The 18,816-nt window shown below is 37.5% G+C and overlaps 1 protein-coding gene across 1 annotated transcript in view; it reads left to right on the forward strand.

Moving 5' to 3' along the window:
- LOC124751316 (lethal(3)malignant brain tumor-like protein 3) overlaps positions 1-4,835 on the forward strand; it is an 82,599-nt gene extending 77,764 nt beyond the window's left edge. Inside the window, exon 14 of the mRNA XM_047248988.1 lies at positions 2,109-4,835. Within this exon, the coding sequence (XP_047104944.1) occupies positions 2,109-2,643 (535 nt within the window). The 3' untranslated portion in view covers positions 2,644-4,835. The remainder of the gene's footprint in view (positions 1-2,108) is intronic.
- Positions 4,836-18,816: the final 13,981 nt, after the last annotated feature.

The raw sequence follows: 18,816 nt of genomic DNA on the forward strand, positions 1-18,816 counted from the left end.
ATTGGGTGATACAGATGTAAAATATAGAATATGACAAAGCAGAAAAGTATGAATTCATTTGTGTGGGACAAAAACATTTCAGGCAACAATAAGAAAGGGTGGGTAGACCAGTGGTTGAATTGGTCCTCTTCTGTGAATCAGAACTGTGGATTTTAAATACTGACCTTAGAAGGATACCCATAGCTGTGGAAAGAGATTATTTACAAAGGAGCACCAAAATATCATTAATCGAAAGAAAACCTAATGATGAAGTAAGAGCTAGAATGGCGGCAAATGAAACAATGATAGACAGGACTGAAAGAAAATCATCAAAGTAGTATAGAAATTTGTTGAGAACACCAGATCATTAGTGGCCAAAGAAAGTTTTTGAATGGGAACCACCTGGCAGATGTAAACACTGCAGACCAAAACATTCTTGGAAAGACCACATCAATAAAATAGTGGAGCATCACAATGTGAACACAGAGGATGCCCTGAGAGAGAGGCTTGGCAGGAGGTAATAGGGATACAACAAAACATTGTTATTAATGGATGTTGCTGTCATTTACTCCTTTAATAATAATATAAATCACAATGCACTTGATTCTGACTTATTATTAATCAGAAATACAACTAATAAGCAAATGTACTTGGGCATTAGTTTAAGAATGCCAGGGCCTTTAAAGAAGCACCTTTATTAATTGGTCTTGCTATCAGTTACTCCAGTAGTAGTAGTAGTAGTAGTAGTAATATAAAAATCACAATACACTTGATCCTGATTGTTATTATTAATTGCAAATATTACAAATAAGCAAATGTAGATGGAAATTAGTTTAAGAAAGTTAGTGCCTTTAAAGATGCACCTGCACGATCTGTTCTTATTGTTCACTTCCACACAGTAAATCTGTGGATGATGATTCCGTGAGAGAACAAATAATGGACGTAATGAGAATAAATAAATATTCTCAAAATTTGTTGTGTGATACTTCTTTGAAGTGAAAATTGTATTGCACAAAGTTTTTTGAGGAGTGTATCAGTATGCTGAAACCATTTTAGTCTATTATTAATATGGGCAGCCACTGTTCAACCACTGATATCTGTTCTTAGTGCCCATTTTCCAGTTTTTGAATTTTTGTAACTTTCATCAGTTGCTATGAATCTTTCACGATTTTTGTGGTTTTGTTGACTGTGGATCTTCAATTACTCTACATCTGCTGTCAGTGTACATTATAACTTAAGTTTTTATTACATAACTGGTGCTGATTTTGGAGCACTGTAGCTGCTGTGTTTGAAGAAAAAGAGTTTTTACAGCAATTAAGAATATAGTTACAACAAAAAGTTAAGAACTTCATTAATTTCATGTTGAGCAATAATGTTTTGTTTCACTTTTACGGTAGCCACTTGTAGTGTGCAGTTTGATGCTTAAATTAACTTCAGTTCAAATTATTGCACAAAACTGAAATATCTTGACAAGTAAGAACATAATTGAGATGAGTGTACAGAATTTCAGCAGATTACATTCCATAATTATTGCCAAGTCTTAAAAACAGATTCAGCTCTTATGCTTTCTTCACAAATCATAAAGATTTAAACAGGTTTTGTGTATCATTAAAGCTTTTTATTCCATATTGTTGTTACGTTTTTCTTTATTGAGAAGATAATGATGGGCATTTTTATCTTTTATCAGAAAATTCAGTTTCAGCTTTTATCAAACATTGTTTCTGTCAGTGAATTATTCAGACACATAAAAACAAAAGAAAAATAGAGTTAATAAATATTGCTGAGGTTTGTTGCCATCAAAGTCTATTGTGATCCTCTAAGTCTGGTAACCTCTGAAATTTAGACCTTTTCACTGCAAAAATGTGTAAATTTCCTTATGTAATTTATATATACTATGAGTAGAGAAAATATACTAATCTACTGGTAGAAAATGAAAACACATAAATCACAAAAAATTATAAAAATTTTGATTTGAAAAGCTTGAAAATTTACATTGTTTTGTGTATTTCCATATACTTCCACTTCGTAAGTAGATTTTCTGTATCTGCATTGTAAATATTTTCAGTTCTTTGATCATTCATATAATGTTTTTTGTGTAGCCATGTACTGAATCACACTTCTACATACAGGCACTTCTTGGAGTCCACCAGCATGCCAGTTGCCACAAGTGAATCAGGAGTACAAAGTGGCGAAGACTTGGGAAATGGTAGTACTGTTCGTGAAATGAGTACATCACCTAATCCTCTAGCATTTGCGAGTAGCTCACAAAAGGATTCGGCCGATATAACACAGCTGGAACTGGAAGTTCGAAATAGTGTACGCAGCCCAGGTTATGATCCACAACCTTCTCAAGGACCGATACCGTGGACTCAGCACACAAAGTACCTTAATACATTCCTAGCTGCTGTTCCACAGCCTCCAGAGCTTGTCAGTCACTGGACTTGTAATGACGTATCAACGTTTTTACGCAGCATACCTGGATGTGCCCATGCTGTTAATGCTTTTGCAGAACAAGAAGTGGATGGTGATGCATTAGTACTCATGTCACAAGACGACTTGGTGAAGGCAGGAGGTCTTAAACTGGGCCCAGCTGTGAAACTGTACAATTGTGTTGTTTTGTTGCGACAGTTGAAAGGTCAGGCAGAAGGACAGATACTGAGTTGATTTGTGTTTGAAGTGTATATATACCTGTATAGTGTGCTGTAAATTCAGCGTATGTGGTTATTGTTGATATATGTGAGAAATAGCTATATCTTTGTAGCTGGTAACTCAACATGTTTGCCATGGGAACTGCATAGACCTTTGTGCGGGAAACTGGTTTGATAAGTTCTGAGACAGTATTTCAGCCTTTATGACAATGTGCCGCAAGTGCCATAATAGACATAGTTTTGCAACTAGAGCTTTTCAATTTGTTCTACAGACTGAAAAGAAAAACATTTTTATCAATCCAGTGTGTCTTGAATGATATTAATAAATCTGAGGATGCTTGCTTGATCAGTTTTTTAGCAAAGTATATAGTAAAGAAGGTGAAGTTGCTTTTTTAGTATGAAAATGTATTTCTCACAATGTAAACTGTAGTGTTTGTAGTCACAGGGCCACTTCTTATTTACCTTAAATTATTAATATTCCCAAGTGATTATTAGATCTTTCCAGTAATCATTATTGTTTGTGGAAACAATAATTTCACATGTCTTGGCAGAACATACTTTTTCATACAGAGAAAGTAACATATCACACTCATAAATTATCATCATGGGCTAGAATTTCCAGAGTCACATTGATAAGATTAGAGGAACAATGGCAGTTACACTCATTGTTAAGCAGTATTACTTCTCCTGCATCCAGTACATGATCTGGATAGTCATTTGCCCAGAACTGACTAATTTACATTTCTCACTGTAAAAATAATTTCAATTAAATAAGGGTATATATTTTCACTATTATTGTTGTGGACAGATGACAAACCAAATAAATTACAAATGTTTGCTATACAAGGAACTTACTATCATTGTTCATTTGAAGCTATATGTGTATTGGAATAAATGAAATAGCTCAGGTATACAGTTGTATCACAGGTACCTACTATGTCATGGAGACTCACCAGTGTGTTGGCCTACTTTTTTCTCAGCTGTCCATCATTGCACCTCTTTGATACTGGTTAATTGTTACTGGCAAGAGCAGAGTTGCAAATCTACAGTGGCTGTCATCTCAGCAGTTACTGCTCTTCTGCATTCATAACAGATATGTTGTCAGATGGTGAGAGGGCAGCTGAAAGCATATTATTCATATTAACATTACAAAATCCATAGACTACGGTAGTCCTTGTTAGTGGTAAAAGCAGTTTGATAGAGGAGCGTATTGATTTGGTGTTGAGACCTTATGAAGAGGAAAATAGGCTACATTGTGATAAAACAAAATCAAATAAGGGAAGTAAATAATCCACTATTTGCTCCAAAACCCTATTTTAACAAGGAGGAAAAATGCAAAATAGAAGTATTGTACCAACTTCTCAGAAGAAAAGTCTCCTCTTCTGATAAACATGTAGAATGTATAGACGGGGAGATCAACTTTCAATTCTGATGTAGAAAGGTGATATTGAAAGTATATCACTGTGTTCTAAATTTTTCTGTTGGTTTCATTTGAAGGTGTGAATTAATTAGGGCTAAAAATATAACAAGTGGGTGCCCTTAAACCAGTAAACATACACACAAAATTGCTAGCTTTGCCCAATACTATTAAAATGTGTTCTATATTGCAAGCTATTACTGTTGTATAGAAAAAATTCATGAGATATCATTTCATTGTATTTGTTATAGAACGGCATTATGAAATATGTAATGCAAGGGAAAGGGGTGTTTGTTGAGGAAAAGGGACACTCAAAGCCATGATGTGCATTTGTTCAGGAAGAGAAACAGCAAAAGACAAATGAACTTTTATTAATTTTATCCGTTTCAATATTACTGAACTTATTTTTGTCCTTTCTTGTGTGTCCATTGTTTTTGTTGTTGAATTATCAGCCATTGATGTTTCTCTCTGTGTGTAGCATTTTCCTTGTGCCTTGTGATACAACTTTTGCAGGATATTTTGCATGTTTATTGCTGAAATGTTAAGACTTTCTGTGTTCGCAACCAAAATAAGAAAAGGGTGTATTACTTCTGAAACCAGTAATTACTATGATTATTCTGTGTATATGTATATATATATATTTGTGTGTATGTGTGTGTGTGTGTGTGTGTGTGTGTGTGTGTGTTATAAATTTTTGTACAAAAAATGAATTTTGACATGTATATTCCATTATAAAAATGAGGAAGCTGCATTATTTGTTTTGTTTTTGTGAGAGTTTTATTTTCAAAGTAGCTATCATGTCTTTCTTGGTAAACTATTAAATCTTTTATAATATATTATACAGTGACAACTTGTGAGATGTCTGTTTTATTTCTCAAATACCTATGGCAACATAAATATGTATTGGAGAACTATTGTCAAAATCAAAATGACTTCCCATTTATATTCCATCAAGGACTTGCCATTGCCATCTAAAAATTTCTAAAATATGCAATTCATGTAATTTAACTGGTAAGCTGAATGTTTGAGGAGTTTTTAAATGTGCACAGCAGTATCTTTACTATCTCTTCAGGGTAACAACTTGTTTCAAAATTGGTAATTCTCAGGGAAATTGAATTTACTGGAAATGTCAGGAAAGTATGTAAGCAATTTTTGGTGGGGAAAGAAAAGTACTGTGGTATTTTGTTGTAGATCACTTAGATTCTTCTTAGAAAATGATTGTTAATGGTGAAAACATGCATTGAACAGTTATAATGTTTGTTTCTTGATTGCAAATACCTCCAGCAAGCTATGCTGACCTTAGGAATATTCGTTGTTGTGTGTAGTAGTGGGTTATGTATGACTGCTGCCATACTTTGTTTGTGAGGCTGCCATAGCTGTTCTCCACCCAGGCCAGGCCTTTTTTTCTGTGAGCGGCAGTTTTTAAGGTCTTGATAAAGTCAACAAGTCATCAGCAGCTCTGCTAAAATCCATTGTCAACAAGAAGTGGTTTAGTACATTGACAGAGACAAATAGCTGCCAATGAGCACTGTCTGGCTTCCACACCTGGTGTGAAGCAGTGGCAGTGTGTCCATCACACCACATTCCTCAGAGCAAGAAGCCTGAGAACCTGGCCTGTGCAGCGGCATTAGGCTGGTGGCTTCTTACACAGTACTGCTTCATACATATGCTGATTTTGTCTTTACGACACAGGCATGGTACTTGGGGCCACACAGTGTTTGGAGTGATACCGTGACCAACCAGCTTGATGATCAGTGGAATAGTGGATGCCACAGTGGGCTGTATTGGACATCTGTATACAGTGGCCGCTTGTCTTGACCAAACAACGCCTGCTCTGATGATTGAATAGGTATATATCAGTAATACTTTGATGGTGGATTGGTTTGCTCTTGTTGACAGCTGCATCACTTGAGGATGATTGCTGCAACACTGATTTCCCACCCATGTGATAACTTGTCTCAATGCCAATGCAATACTGGTGGTGGTATGTGCACTAGTGAACTGAGCTGCAAGAGAACTTCAGTAATAGATGGAGAAAGTGAGTTCTGCTTTCACACTGCTATGTGTTCTGGGTTCCTGGTTTCCAAGTCCATTTTCCATTGCACGAATCTGAGTGCAGTGCACTGTAATGTGTACATGGAAATTTGTCATTCACACAAAAGCAAAAGTAATATTTTTAATTTTTTATAAAGTATAAATACTGAATATTCTGGCTTAGTTATTTTTTAGTAATTTTACTGCAAAATGGTACTTTGTCATAGTGCCATGACTCAACATAAACAATGACCCTCATGTGAAGAGTGTTCAGTTGTAAACACAATGCATTGTTGCTATCACAATCTATTGATATTATATTCCAGTGGTAATAGCCCAAGTTGTCTTCTTGTGAGGAGTTTTCATATTTTTATATTACGTAGGTTATAACACAGTGACACAGTATGGTAATGCGCAACAGTACTTACGGAATTTCCAGGGGCAGTAAAAGCTGATAACATACATAATTTTAGCATGTTTCCTGCCACAGGCATAGTGATGGGTGTTTCATTGCCAGACTAGGCCCTGCCACGGTGTTAGGCAGGAAGCTCTTCTGTGGCCACGATCAGCCTCACGGCAGTCAGTGTGTTACATAAACCATCGTCCAGCATTCTGATTTCGCCTAATCATTTAGCCACAAACCTCTACATCATGGACATCACTGAGAATGCACAGAATATGGAAGAAGAATCAACTGCCACATGTTGTAAATTCTACATTGTTATCCTGCAGCAGGATGGGATAGAGATTTTAGCCGTAAAGAAATCTCTTCTCAAAACTTGACATATTAGTCGTTAGTGATACAAGATCCTTATGTCATCGATCAGTGGATTGAAAGTAAGTTTATTTTCTAAAATCTCTTCTACTCAGTGATAGAGACGAATGTTCTTTGCACTTCAATATAAGGATATAGTCATTAGAAACAGCATACTTTGACAGGTGGCATGGAAATAGAGGAGGATAATATTTGAAGTAAAAGAGTTAATGGCAAAACACATAAGAATATTAGCAAATGCCCATAAAGAGATTAGCAATCCAAGGGAAAATGAAAGATTTAATGCAACAGAAAATTAAATATTTTCTAGATAAGCATTTAATCAGTCACTGAAAGGAGTATAATATATTAGAACACTCTAAATGTGAAATTACGTTACCATAATAATTTTTATGATAAGGCATTTTATCATAACTTTACTGTTTTCTTTAGTACTTTTAGTCAAAGATCAGTCACTATGGAAGTAATAATGCAACATGCTTTGCAACTGCTCAGTGTTTTTGAGACTGCAGGAATTTTATTTATTGCGTCAAAGTTTGGCTATCTTACAGTAGTTCTTTTTATGATCTGGTGACAAGAATATTTATGGACTGTTGTCAGTTCATTGAGCAACATAAGGAACAGTAAGTACCTCAAAATATATTCCTATTTTGTCATTATAGAGTCATGAGTACCATGACATTTGTGTATTTTTCTGCAGAAATGGTAAACTAAGTTTAATAACCCTGAATGATAGACTAGCATTTTTGTGACAAAATAATGCAGATCTAGCATGAGTTTTCTCTGCATAAATGATGTTCAAAATGAAGAATTTTGAAATTTATGTACGGTAATTGTTTTACAGTGTATATCACCAGTAAGTGACGAGACCAAAAAAAAAAAAAAAAAAAAAAAAAAAAAAAATTGTGGCCATGAAAACATGGATAGAAAAACTTGCTCTGGAAAAAAAAATTGGAATTTTAATCCGAAAAATTTCAGGAAATCCTTAGATGAACAAAGTCTCCACCTTGTCGTTGAACCAATATGTCAGCTGTAAACTGCCAACCCATCTTCAAGACAAGTCAGAGATTGGCACCTCAGTTCTGTTTCCCTTGAAACATTATGTGGTGTGCTTACGTAAAAAATTATGTATTTTAATTATTATTTTATTTTGGCTTATAGCATGCAGGACAGTTATCCAAGATATCCTAAAATACTGAATGACTACTTAAACATGGAAAAAAATATTACACATCAAGCTAGGACGCTGGTGTAGATCACATACACCACACAAGAACAGGTTTACATATACTTAATAAATACAATTTGTGAGTTCATACCAAAAGAAAGCTAGTTGCAAATGCTAGGTCATAGATTACAGAATGCTGCAAAGTAACAATTGATGTGGCTAGCTAAAGTTTTTGGTCCTAGATAAGCTATTGCAAATGTAAAATGCTGGCACATTAACAACTGGTGCAACTGCCAGAATATTGAATGCAAGTGTGCAGTGTGTATGCATTGTTTTGTAGCAGTCCTGGTCAGTTTGTTGGCTAGAATTCCATGCCTGTTGCACTTGGCCAGTCAATAAAGGGACGGATCACCTTGGTTGTGGATGACGCTGTAGATGTCCAATGACATAGAATATGTGCTTGATTGGAGACACATCTGGTGACCAAGCAGGCCAAGGCAAAGTGTGGACACATTGTACAGCATGTTGTGTTACAACAGCGGTATGTGGGTGAGTGTTACCCTGTTGGAAACACCCCCTAGAAAGGTGTTCATGAATGGCAGCACAACAGGTCTAATCACCAGACTGACATACAAATCTGCAGTCTGGGTGGATGTGATAACCAGAAGAGTGCTCTGGAAGTCATACAAATCACACCCCAGACTATAACTCCAGGTCCAGTGTGTCTGGCATCCAGACTGGTTGGTTGCAGTCCAACTGACCTCCTCTTGTCCAAAACACATCCATCGCTGGCACTGATGGAGAACCAGCTTTCATCAGAAAATACAACAGACCTCCAATGAGCTCTCACTTGACACCACTGAAATCACAAATGGTAGTGGTTTGGGGTTAGTGGAATGCATGTTAAGGGTGTTTGGCTCGGAGCTGTCCTCGAAGTAACTGAATTGTAACAGTTCGTTGTGTGACTGTGGTGCCAACTGCTGCTCAAATTGCTGCTGCAGGTGCACTATGATGCACCAGAGCCACACGCCAAACACAGTTGTGTTCTCTCTTGGTAGTGTCACATGGCCATCCAGAGTGCGGTCTTCTTGCGATCCTACATTCCCGTGACCACTGTTGCCGGAAATCATGTACAGTGACTACATTCCTGCCAAGTCTCTCTGAAATATCACAGAAAGAAAATCCAGCTTCTCATAGCCCTATTACATGACCTTGTTCAAACTTAGTGAGATGCTGACAATGACATCTTTGTTGCCCTTAAAGGCATTCTTGATTAACATCAAGTCAACACTTCCATTCTTAAATTGCTCACAACCATTACAGCATGTATTCAAAGCAAACCTGAAAATCAGGTTTGCCTCCTCATGTGGCACTACTAGCACCATATGCTGGCGTGAAATTTGAATAGACATCATCTTTCAGATGTAAAAGCACGCCTACCAACTTTCATTTATGTCGCACAACTCCTTCTTGGTGTTGCAAATTTTTTTAATTTTTTTTTTATTTTTTATTTATTTTTTTTCTGTCAGTGTAAATTATAGTCCACAAAGGTGAAACCTGCCCATATCCTTCTCTGTTGCTTGAACCATCAACATATATTACAGGAATATATTGAGAATAGCAATGATATCACATAGGAACTTTGGAAGGACTTCACTTTGATGAATTTTAGTCTGCAGGTATTTCCAGTATTTGTTCCATTCATAGAGAAGCCATGTTTTCCTCATATTTCTGTTATTCGCAAGTTGAGAGAGAGTCTCACACTTTTTGCTGTGTAGATGGTTAGTGTCTACCATTCTTTGCAAAATATGACAATCCCAGAGCACTGTTCTGTGAATATGTGAAGGCCTTTCTATTGATTGCAGGAGTAGGGCATAGCTCCGAGGCAGACGCATAGGCTTTTGCTCTGTAATTTGTCCAGCAGCATTAGATACATATTAGCAGCATTGTGGTCAAGCATGCATCTATAATCTATATGGGAATGTATCAATATGCCATACAGAGTAAGCAGAATGTTGAGATGAGCCCCCCAGGATACTCTCATCATCTTTCTGGTAAGGTTCAATACTTTTTTGCACATACTGTTGATGGTTTGATTACAAGGTTCCCAGCTCATTCTGGTATCAAAGAGAGTGCCAATAAATCCAATATGTGATTTTAATTGTATTTTATGAGCAGAGATTCTTACACTTCAAACTGTCTGGTACAGATTGTTTTGTGAAAGGAACAGTTACTTATTTTTCTGGAGAAATCTGTTACCCACAGCTGTGTAATGTTTTACCAGTAAGTCCATCACCTTTGACTGTACACGCACAGCCTGATCCATACCACTGATTGACACAAACGTACAAATATTGTTTGCATGCTGGAGGCTTTTCACAAGAGACTGGACAATTCTCTCGGCCTTGTTAGTATACAGTGCAAAGAGTTTGGGACTGAGGATTCCTCTTCATGGAATTGTTGGAAGGAGACATGATCCAGTTAATTTATTCTGGAAGCAAACCTATATGCATTTTTTGGCAAGGATAGTGCCAATTCTGTAAATCAGCTGTGGCTGGATTCCTTAGTAGCACAGATATTTGAACATTATCATATGCCCCAACAACACCAAGAATGAATTTTGTATAAAAATCAGCATTAGTGGACGAAGACTTCTGGCATGAGAAGTCATCCTTATTCTGCCAATGGTCTTGTCAGGGAGGGTGGAGCAGCTGATAGAAGTTCAGGGTGTACTTTTACGCGTGGGGGTGGGTAACTGATCTAAAGATGGAAAAGGCAGAATAATCTGCAATGTTCAATAGCAGGAGGATGCAAAAGGCAATGGAAACCACTGCATTAAAGACACATTATGTGTATGTTGCCTGTAATTGAAATATTATCATCATGATCTATCCATTGGTAAAATATTCCGGAATAGTCTCACATTCGGATCTCCAGGAGGGGAATGCCAAGGATGACATGACCATCAGAAAGAGACTGAATAACCAATGAAAGGACAACATTCTATGAGTTGGGGTGTGGAATGTCAGAAGCTTGTGTGTGCTAGGAAGCTAGAAAATCTGGAAAGGGAAATGTACATGCTCAATCTAGATATAGTGGGGGGCAGTCAGTGATATTAAATGGAAAGAAGTCTGGATTTCTGGTCAGGTGAGTATGGGGTAATATCAACAGCAGCAGAAAATGTATAACAGAAGTAGGATACATTATGAATAAGAAGGTAGGGCAGTGTGTTACTGTGAACAGTTCAGTGATAGGATTGTTCTCATCAGAATCGACAGCAAACCAACACTGACAATGATTATTCAGGTATACATGTTGACATTGCAAGCTGAAGATGAAAAGAAAGTATATGAGGATACTGAACGTGTAATTCAGTACGTAAAGGGAGATGAAAGTCTAATAGTCATGGGGGTCTGGAGTGCTGTTGTAGGGGAAGGAGTAGAAGAACAGGTCATGGGAGAATATGAGCTTGGTAGTAGGAATGAGTGAGGAGAAAGAATAATTAAGTTCTGTAATAAATTTTAGCTAGTAATAGCAAATACTCTGTTCAAGAGTCACTAGAGTAGGAGATACACTTGGAAAAGGTCGGGAGATTTGGGAAGATTTCAGTTAGATTACATCATGGTCAGACAGAGATTCTGAAATCAGATACTGGATTGTATGGCATACTCAGGAGCAGATACAGACTCAGATCACAATGTAGTAGTAGTGAAGAGTAGGACGAAATTTAAGAGATGAGTCGGGAGGAATCAGTAGGCTTAGAAGTGGGATATGGGAGTACTAAGGAATGCAGAGGTGCGCTTGAAGTTCGCTAAGGCTATACATACTGCAATATAGAATAGCTCAGTGGGCAGTACAGTGGAACAGGAGTGGATATCTCTGAAAAGGGCAATCGCAGAAGTTGGAAACAGAAACATAGGCACAAAGAAGGTAACTGCGAAGAAACCATGGGTAATAGTAGAAATACTTCGGTTGATCGGTGACAGAAGGAAGTACAAAAATGTACAGGGAAATTCAGGAATACAGAAATACAAGACACTGAGGAATAAAATATACTGGAAGTTCAGGGAAGCTAGGACAAAATGGCTACATGAAAAATGTGAAGAAATCGAAAAATAAATGATTGTCAGAAGGACTGACCCAACATACAGAAAAGTCAAAACAACCTTCGGTAAATTAAAAGCAAGGGTGGTTAACATTAAGATTGCAATGGAAGTTCCACTGTTAAATGCAGAGGAGAGACCGTATAGGTGAAAAGAGAACACCGAAGGCTTCTATGAGAGGGGAAATTTGTCTGATGTGATACAAGACACAGGTGTAGATTTACATGAGATAGGTGACCCAGTATTAGAAACAGAATTTGAAAGACCTTTGATACAGTTAAGATCAAATAAGGCAGAAGGATAGATAACATTCCATCAGAATTTCTAAAATCGCTGGAAGAAGTGGCAACTGAACTACTCCCTGTGTTGGTGTGGAGGATGTAAGAGTCTGGTGATATATTATCTGACTTCGGAAAAGATTGCAAGAGCTGACAAGTGCAAGAATTATCACACTATCAGCTTAACAGCTCATATATCCAAGTTGCTGGAAATAATACTATACAGAGGAATGGAAAAGAAAATTGAGGATGTGTTAGATGACATCAGTTTAACTTAAGGAAAGGTAATGGCACCGGAGAGGCGATTCTGACATTGCGGTTGATAATGGAAGCAAGACTAAAGAAAAATCAAGACATGTTCATAGGATCTTTTGACCTGGAAAAAGCATTTGATAATTTCAAATGGTGCAAGATGTTTGAAATTCTGAGAAAAATAGGGGTAAGCTATAGGGGGAGATGGGTAATGTATAATATGTACCAAGAACCAAGAGGGAACAATAAGAGAGGAAGACCAAGAACAAAATGTTTAGATTAAAATGGGGGTAAGACAGGGATGTAATCTTTCACCTCTACTGTTCAATCTGTACATCGAAGAAGCAATGATTGAAATAAGAGAAAGGATGAGCAGTGGAATTAAAATTCAAGGTGAATGGATATCAGTGATATGGTTCACTGATGACATTGCTATCCTGAGTGAAAGTGAAGAAGAATTACATGATCTGTTAAATGGAATAACAGTCTAATGAGTACAGAATATGCACTGAGAATAAATTGAAGGAAGGTGAAAGTAATGAGAAGTAGCAGAAATGAAAACAATGAGGAACTTTACATCAGGATTGATGGTCACAAAGTAGGTGAAGCTAAGGAATTCTTCTACCTAGGCAGCAAAATAACTAATGACGGATGGAGCAAGGACGACATCAAGAGCATACTAGCAATGTCAAAAAGGGCATTCCTGGCCAAGAAAAGTATACTGGTATCAAACATAGGCCTTAATTTGAGGGAGAATGCACACCGAGAGCACAGCATTGTATGGTACTGAAACATGGACAGTGAGAGAACCATAACAGAAGGGAATCGAAGCATTTGAGATGTGGTGCTACAGATGAAAGTTGACAATTAGGTGGACTGATGAGGAATGGAATGAAGAGGTTCTGTGCAGAATTGGAGAGGAAAGGTATATGTCGAAAACACTGACAAGAAGAAGGGACAGGATGGTAGAACATCTGTTAAGCCATCAAGGAATAATTGAGGACATAGGTTGCAAGTGCTACTTTGAGATAAAGAGGTCGTCACAGGAGAGGAATTCATGACGGGCCGCATCAAACTAGCCAGAAGACTGAATACTCAAAAAATAAATAAATAAATTTTCAAGCCATACATCATTCAATAGCTGATGATTACTTGAGTTCTTGTTTTTAAGAAATGTTAATTTCATCCATATGTCAACAATATTAATATCATTAGTTAAGGACTCACAAAGCTGTTCTTTTTACAGTCTTTCAATTGTCTTCAAATTCTTGAAACTATTTTCCAGTATGCAATGAATGTTGTTTCTGGAAGTTACCGTACACAAGTTTTCAATGTGCTATAGCTCCAGAACACTCTGGTGTCCACCAGACTAGGTGGTTGCTTCAAAATGATGGTTTCCTTTCTCCTAGAGCAGAAGTTCTCGCAGCTTCTACAGTAACTGAAATGAGCTATTGATAGATATCTTTCAGACCTAACAAGATTGGAACTCCCCTGGACTGTAGCAGTCAGCTTCCATGATATGCTAACCACTGTTTGGATATATACTATTGACTGGATATGTAGGGTAATCTACTGTAATTTCCAGAGGAGGATAATCTGAACCAAGAACTTCATGTTTGGCCGTCCACTCTGTAGACAGTGAAAGTCAGCAGAGCATAATGTCAGTGGCTTATGTATCATGACACGAGGGCAATCTTTTAGGAACTGAGATTTCTATTTCACAACCGCATACTGAGTGGTGAGTGTTGAAGTCTGTGCAAAGAAAAAATGGCATTTGAGCTGATTCGCAGCAAGGTTTCATATTTCACACGTAGGATATTTGTAAATGGTGACAACGGTAAATGTGCCTTTAGGAGAGTGAATTACAGCAGCCACTGCTTGGCAGTCTGTTGTCCTAATATTGATGTAATTTTTTTAAACTGAATTGTATCTCTAACTAAACTGGCTATGCTTCCTTTTTCATCATCTCTATCATGTCAAAACTTTGCATAACTTACGAACTGTAATCAGTTGGGTGGCGTAAATCAAAGTTTGTAAATACAGGCTATCTATAAATAGTTGCTGCTATGTTCACTATAATGACTATCTTTGTTCAAGCTAGCCAATTATGTGTTCCACTGAAGGACTTTAAAGGCCATTATCGGATATTTAGAAGTCTTTAGCAACATTCTGCATAAGTGCCTATCTTGTTACCATATCCATTTCATTAAGGAGGGGAAAGAAAGATCTGTAGTGTTAAATCACAAAAACTGTTGATATTAGCTTCTCAGTCTGTCTGAGATGTGATCAAAGGAATGGTAGGATACAGACTGTTTTGTTCTGAACTCTTAAATTAACATAACATATCGGAATAACTAGGCAATGAGTGAATGTTTCATTTTTGTAAGACTAGGAGCTGGAACTGATCTAACTGCGTGCTTAGCCCCTGTTGTAGCTCTTTTTCTATCATGTTCGGGTGTATGGTTTCCCACATACTTTAGGCCAGTCACTAGAAGGGAGCACTCATGTAATAGAAACATCAGCAATAACCAGCAAAAATGAGGGTTGCAGTGACGGGGCATCAGATGCACAAGAACTATCTGCTTCACTGCACTCGGCTTCCATATGCTGCTGATAGATTGGCAACAGCAATCTGTGGTAGTGTGGTTTCCGTTGCAATTAAAACACTTGTGCTCTCAGCTATGTGAGCACTTCAAAGTCTCATGGGGTCCTGTGTGACATTGTGTTCCTAAATGGAAATACCTAAGACAGTTACATCATTGCAGATCTGTGTGGATTTATGTTGCAAATGGGAAGCACAAATGGCACAAATATACATAGTGTGGAAATTGTTGAGATTTAAATGTTACAACAAATTTAGGTATGGGAAGGACTTGCACTTCTCCATTTTCAGTTACTATCTTCATGAGCCTTTCTACACTCATTACTAAAAGTCCAGATTTTATTTCAGCAAGGATGTCTTCAATAGATAATGCAATATCAACATTGTGTATAACTTGCCCACTTATTTGTAGAAAATTAGCGATGTAAGCCTTCTTACTTTTCTGGTAAAAGAAATCAAGCAACCTTAATCTGCTTGCTGCCTGCCCAGTTTTAGTGTTGGTTTAATACCCGTTTCTGACAATAGCTGAAAAATTAATAATTTCATGTCTTAATTTATCACTTTCTTTAAACAACATTCTTCCCAGGACTGTCGGATTTAATTCTATCTACAAATACATCTTAGGGATCCATGTCTATTAACTGATATGTTTTGTCTTTTGTAGCTTGTTTCCTGTTGATAGGCAACACATTACGTTCTGCAGTAGTGACAGCTGTGGGAACTGAAGTGTCAAAATCCTTACCGTCTGACTTCTGGGATGTAGATTGCCTGTTGCAGTGGCTGTTTACTGAATTATCACACAAGTCACTGTCTACGGCTCCCACAATGTAGGTGACATTTACAGCATATACTGTGTTTACATCCCGTATAACATTACTAACATACATTTTACTTGGTTTTGCCTTCTTTGGCACATTTGTGCCAGGAGCAGGTACTTGTTGTCATGATGGTGATTGGTGTCTTGACTTTTGTCATTGGTCGTTTTTGTTGGAGACAGTTGTATGAGGTGAATCATATTCCACCTCTATCTGATAATTCTTAGAACAGTGATCTTGAAAGCACATTACCCAACTGATGCTTGTCTTAATTAGCTCTGTTGATGGGGACTGTGCCATGACTGGCTCAGTGGTACGGCCCATACATAGTGGCTTTAAATGACCCTTGGCATCAGCTGGGCTCACTTCATTTGTTTCCATTTTAACTATTGCCACTGAGTGTAATCTCCCAGCAACACTAGTTGAACAACTTGTCAGTTGCAAAGATGAATGCATGGCCAACCCTTAAACCTAAACATGCTACTGATACAATAAGAAAAGTATACTGCTGTGTGCTAAACTCACTGGGAATTGAGTCTTCCGTGTCTCAGCAGTGAAGTGTAAGAAATACAGATAATTTATTTGATTACACAATGCTGTTAATATAGAATATGTTGAAATTGGGCCAAAGCTTTTATGAATACAGGTGAGTTTCAGTCAAAGTGTTAGTTCATTCTTATAATTCATACTTACTCCTCCTGTATGTAATCTCAGCTAAAATGGTTTATAAGCTTGGTTAAAATTCTCAATGTTTTTATTTCCTTTCTATACAGTTGTCGATAATCTCTATGAGCACTCAACGGGTGTAGGGTCTTTAATGCACCGTTCATCTCCATTACTGCGAAGTAGAACAATTAATCCTTGTTCCAGTTTTGGTCCACAGACTTTTTGTAAATAATTTTGAAAGCTGCTTTTGTGCTACTATATTCCTGCCTTAACCATTTCTGTTAAAACACTACTTTTCCATGAGCCTTTCTTTTCTTCATATCTCAACTGGCTCTATATACTTCTTCTAGTACTACTTCAAAATGCAACTATTTTCATTGTTAACCCTTTGACTGCTAAAGACACTGCTGTTATATTCCGTCTTTGTGGGTCATTATTACCTAATCTGGTTATCTGCACGGAGTACCTTGTGTTTACGCTGCTACCAGGTACTGAGTTAAGAAAGTGGCCTGGTGTGCCCTGTGCTGAATATTTCAGGAGCACTGACTATGACTACATGTCTCTCCACAGTTTTGTCATCACTAAGACAAAAATAAATACAGTAGCCATAAAAATTACGCAGACCACTGAATTCAAATGCTGAGTGGCCAAAACCATAGGTATATTAAAATTACTTTTTTTGCGAAGAATTACACGTTTAGCAACAGTTTTCTGACTGATATTAGTAGGTCATGACAAAAGTGACGTGTCACTTTTGATTCACCTCAGTTATTTGCTGTTCCTTGCTGCCTAACCATAAAACCTGTTGTCCTGATTCAAGTGGTGAACAAATCTGTTAATAGTTATATGGATAGTTTTTGGAGCTCTCTTCACTGGGTACTATTTGATGGGGGGCAAATTATCCTGTTTGCTACGTTGGCTGTGAGGGCAGCTTACTTCGTATTTTTGCTCTGCAAAGCATCCTGTTAAGTCATAATGTGAACAACATATATAGACTGTGTGTGATATTTCTCTATCACATCAGTGTTTATTATGATATAGTGGTAATAACTGTTAAGTGTGATATGTTTGGTAGCTTCATGTATGGTTTGTTCATTAAGCTGTAGCAGATTGAGCATGTAGTCAGAGGAGGACCAAAGATTAAGTATCGGTAATACATAATCTGTGTAAAGAGTGTGACGACAACAGTTTTTTTGTCATCTTATTTAATAGTTTACCAAATGGGGCCCACCAACAAAACTTGTGCAAGGCTCTTTCTTTGTCACGGATTTCACCTCATGGGTATCAGTTGTTGAGCCAGCTCACCTCCTTACAAGAACATTCAAGAATTTCTTTCGATCAGATGTATGAGTTACTTTCTACCTATCACTGTAAATGTACTCATGTTATTGCTACTTGTATGGAGTTTTACTGCTGGCAAAAATAGTGGCAACAGTTATACAGGGCATAGGCAGCAGAAGTACATGCACTTAGATGTTATCATAATTTTGTGATAAATGTTCATAAGGAATCCTATGTCAATCAAATGGTTCGTAATGCAATCATATGTTTTGTGCCTGATGGGGAAATTTGAGAGGAGCTCTACAGTGTAAAGATTGTATGCTTAGGAAGTACTGAACATAGTCCAGTCATTTGAAGTTTTAATGGGCTGCAAGTAGTCAGATAGGTGCCCGCTACGAAGTTCCAGAAATCGGTTTCTCTCACCCCTCCCAGTCTTCAGTCACTTCGCAAAGATATGTAAATGCTATTGCGGCAGTCCAGCAGATGTATCAGCTTCATATAGGTAATCGGCATTCACAACAGCAACAGTCCACATCGCAACAGTGACAGTCTCGTGTTCCATTGCCTTCGTGACCATGCTGTTTCATACAACATGAACAGGCCACATGTCCCAAGCACTGGGCAGTGTGTAATAGGTGCCATAAGAAAGGACACATTGCTTCTGTGTGTAATTCCTTTCCAAACATGAGTGAGGACGAAATGAACATGGATATGAACAGTGTGTCAGCAATGACAGTGCCTCAAAGCAAGTTACACTCTGAAGCAGTAGCAACGTTGGTGAATTCTCAGACTTATGTG

The sequence above is a fragment of the Schistocerca piceifrons genome, chromosome 1 (genome assembly GCF_021461385.2).
Source record: "Schistocerca piceifrons isolate TAMUIC-IGC-003096 chromosome 1, iqSchPice1.1, whole genome shotgun sequence".
NCBI classification, from domain to species: domain Eukaryota; kingdom Metazoa; phylum Arthropoda; class Insecta; order Orthoptera; family Acrididae; genus Schistocerca; species Schistocerca piceifrons.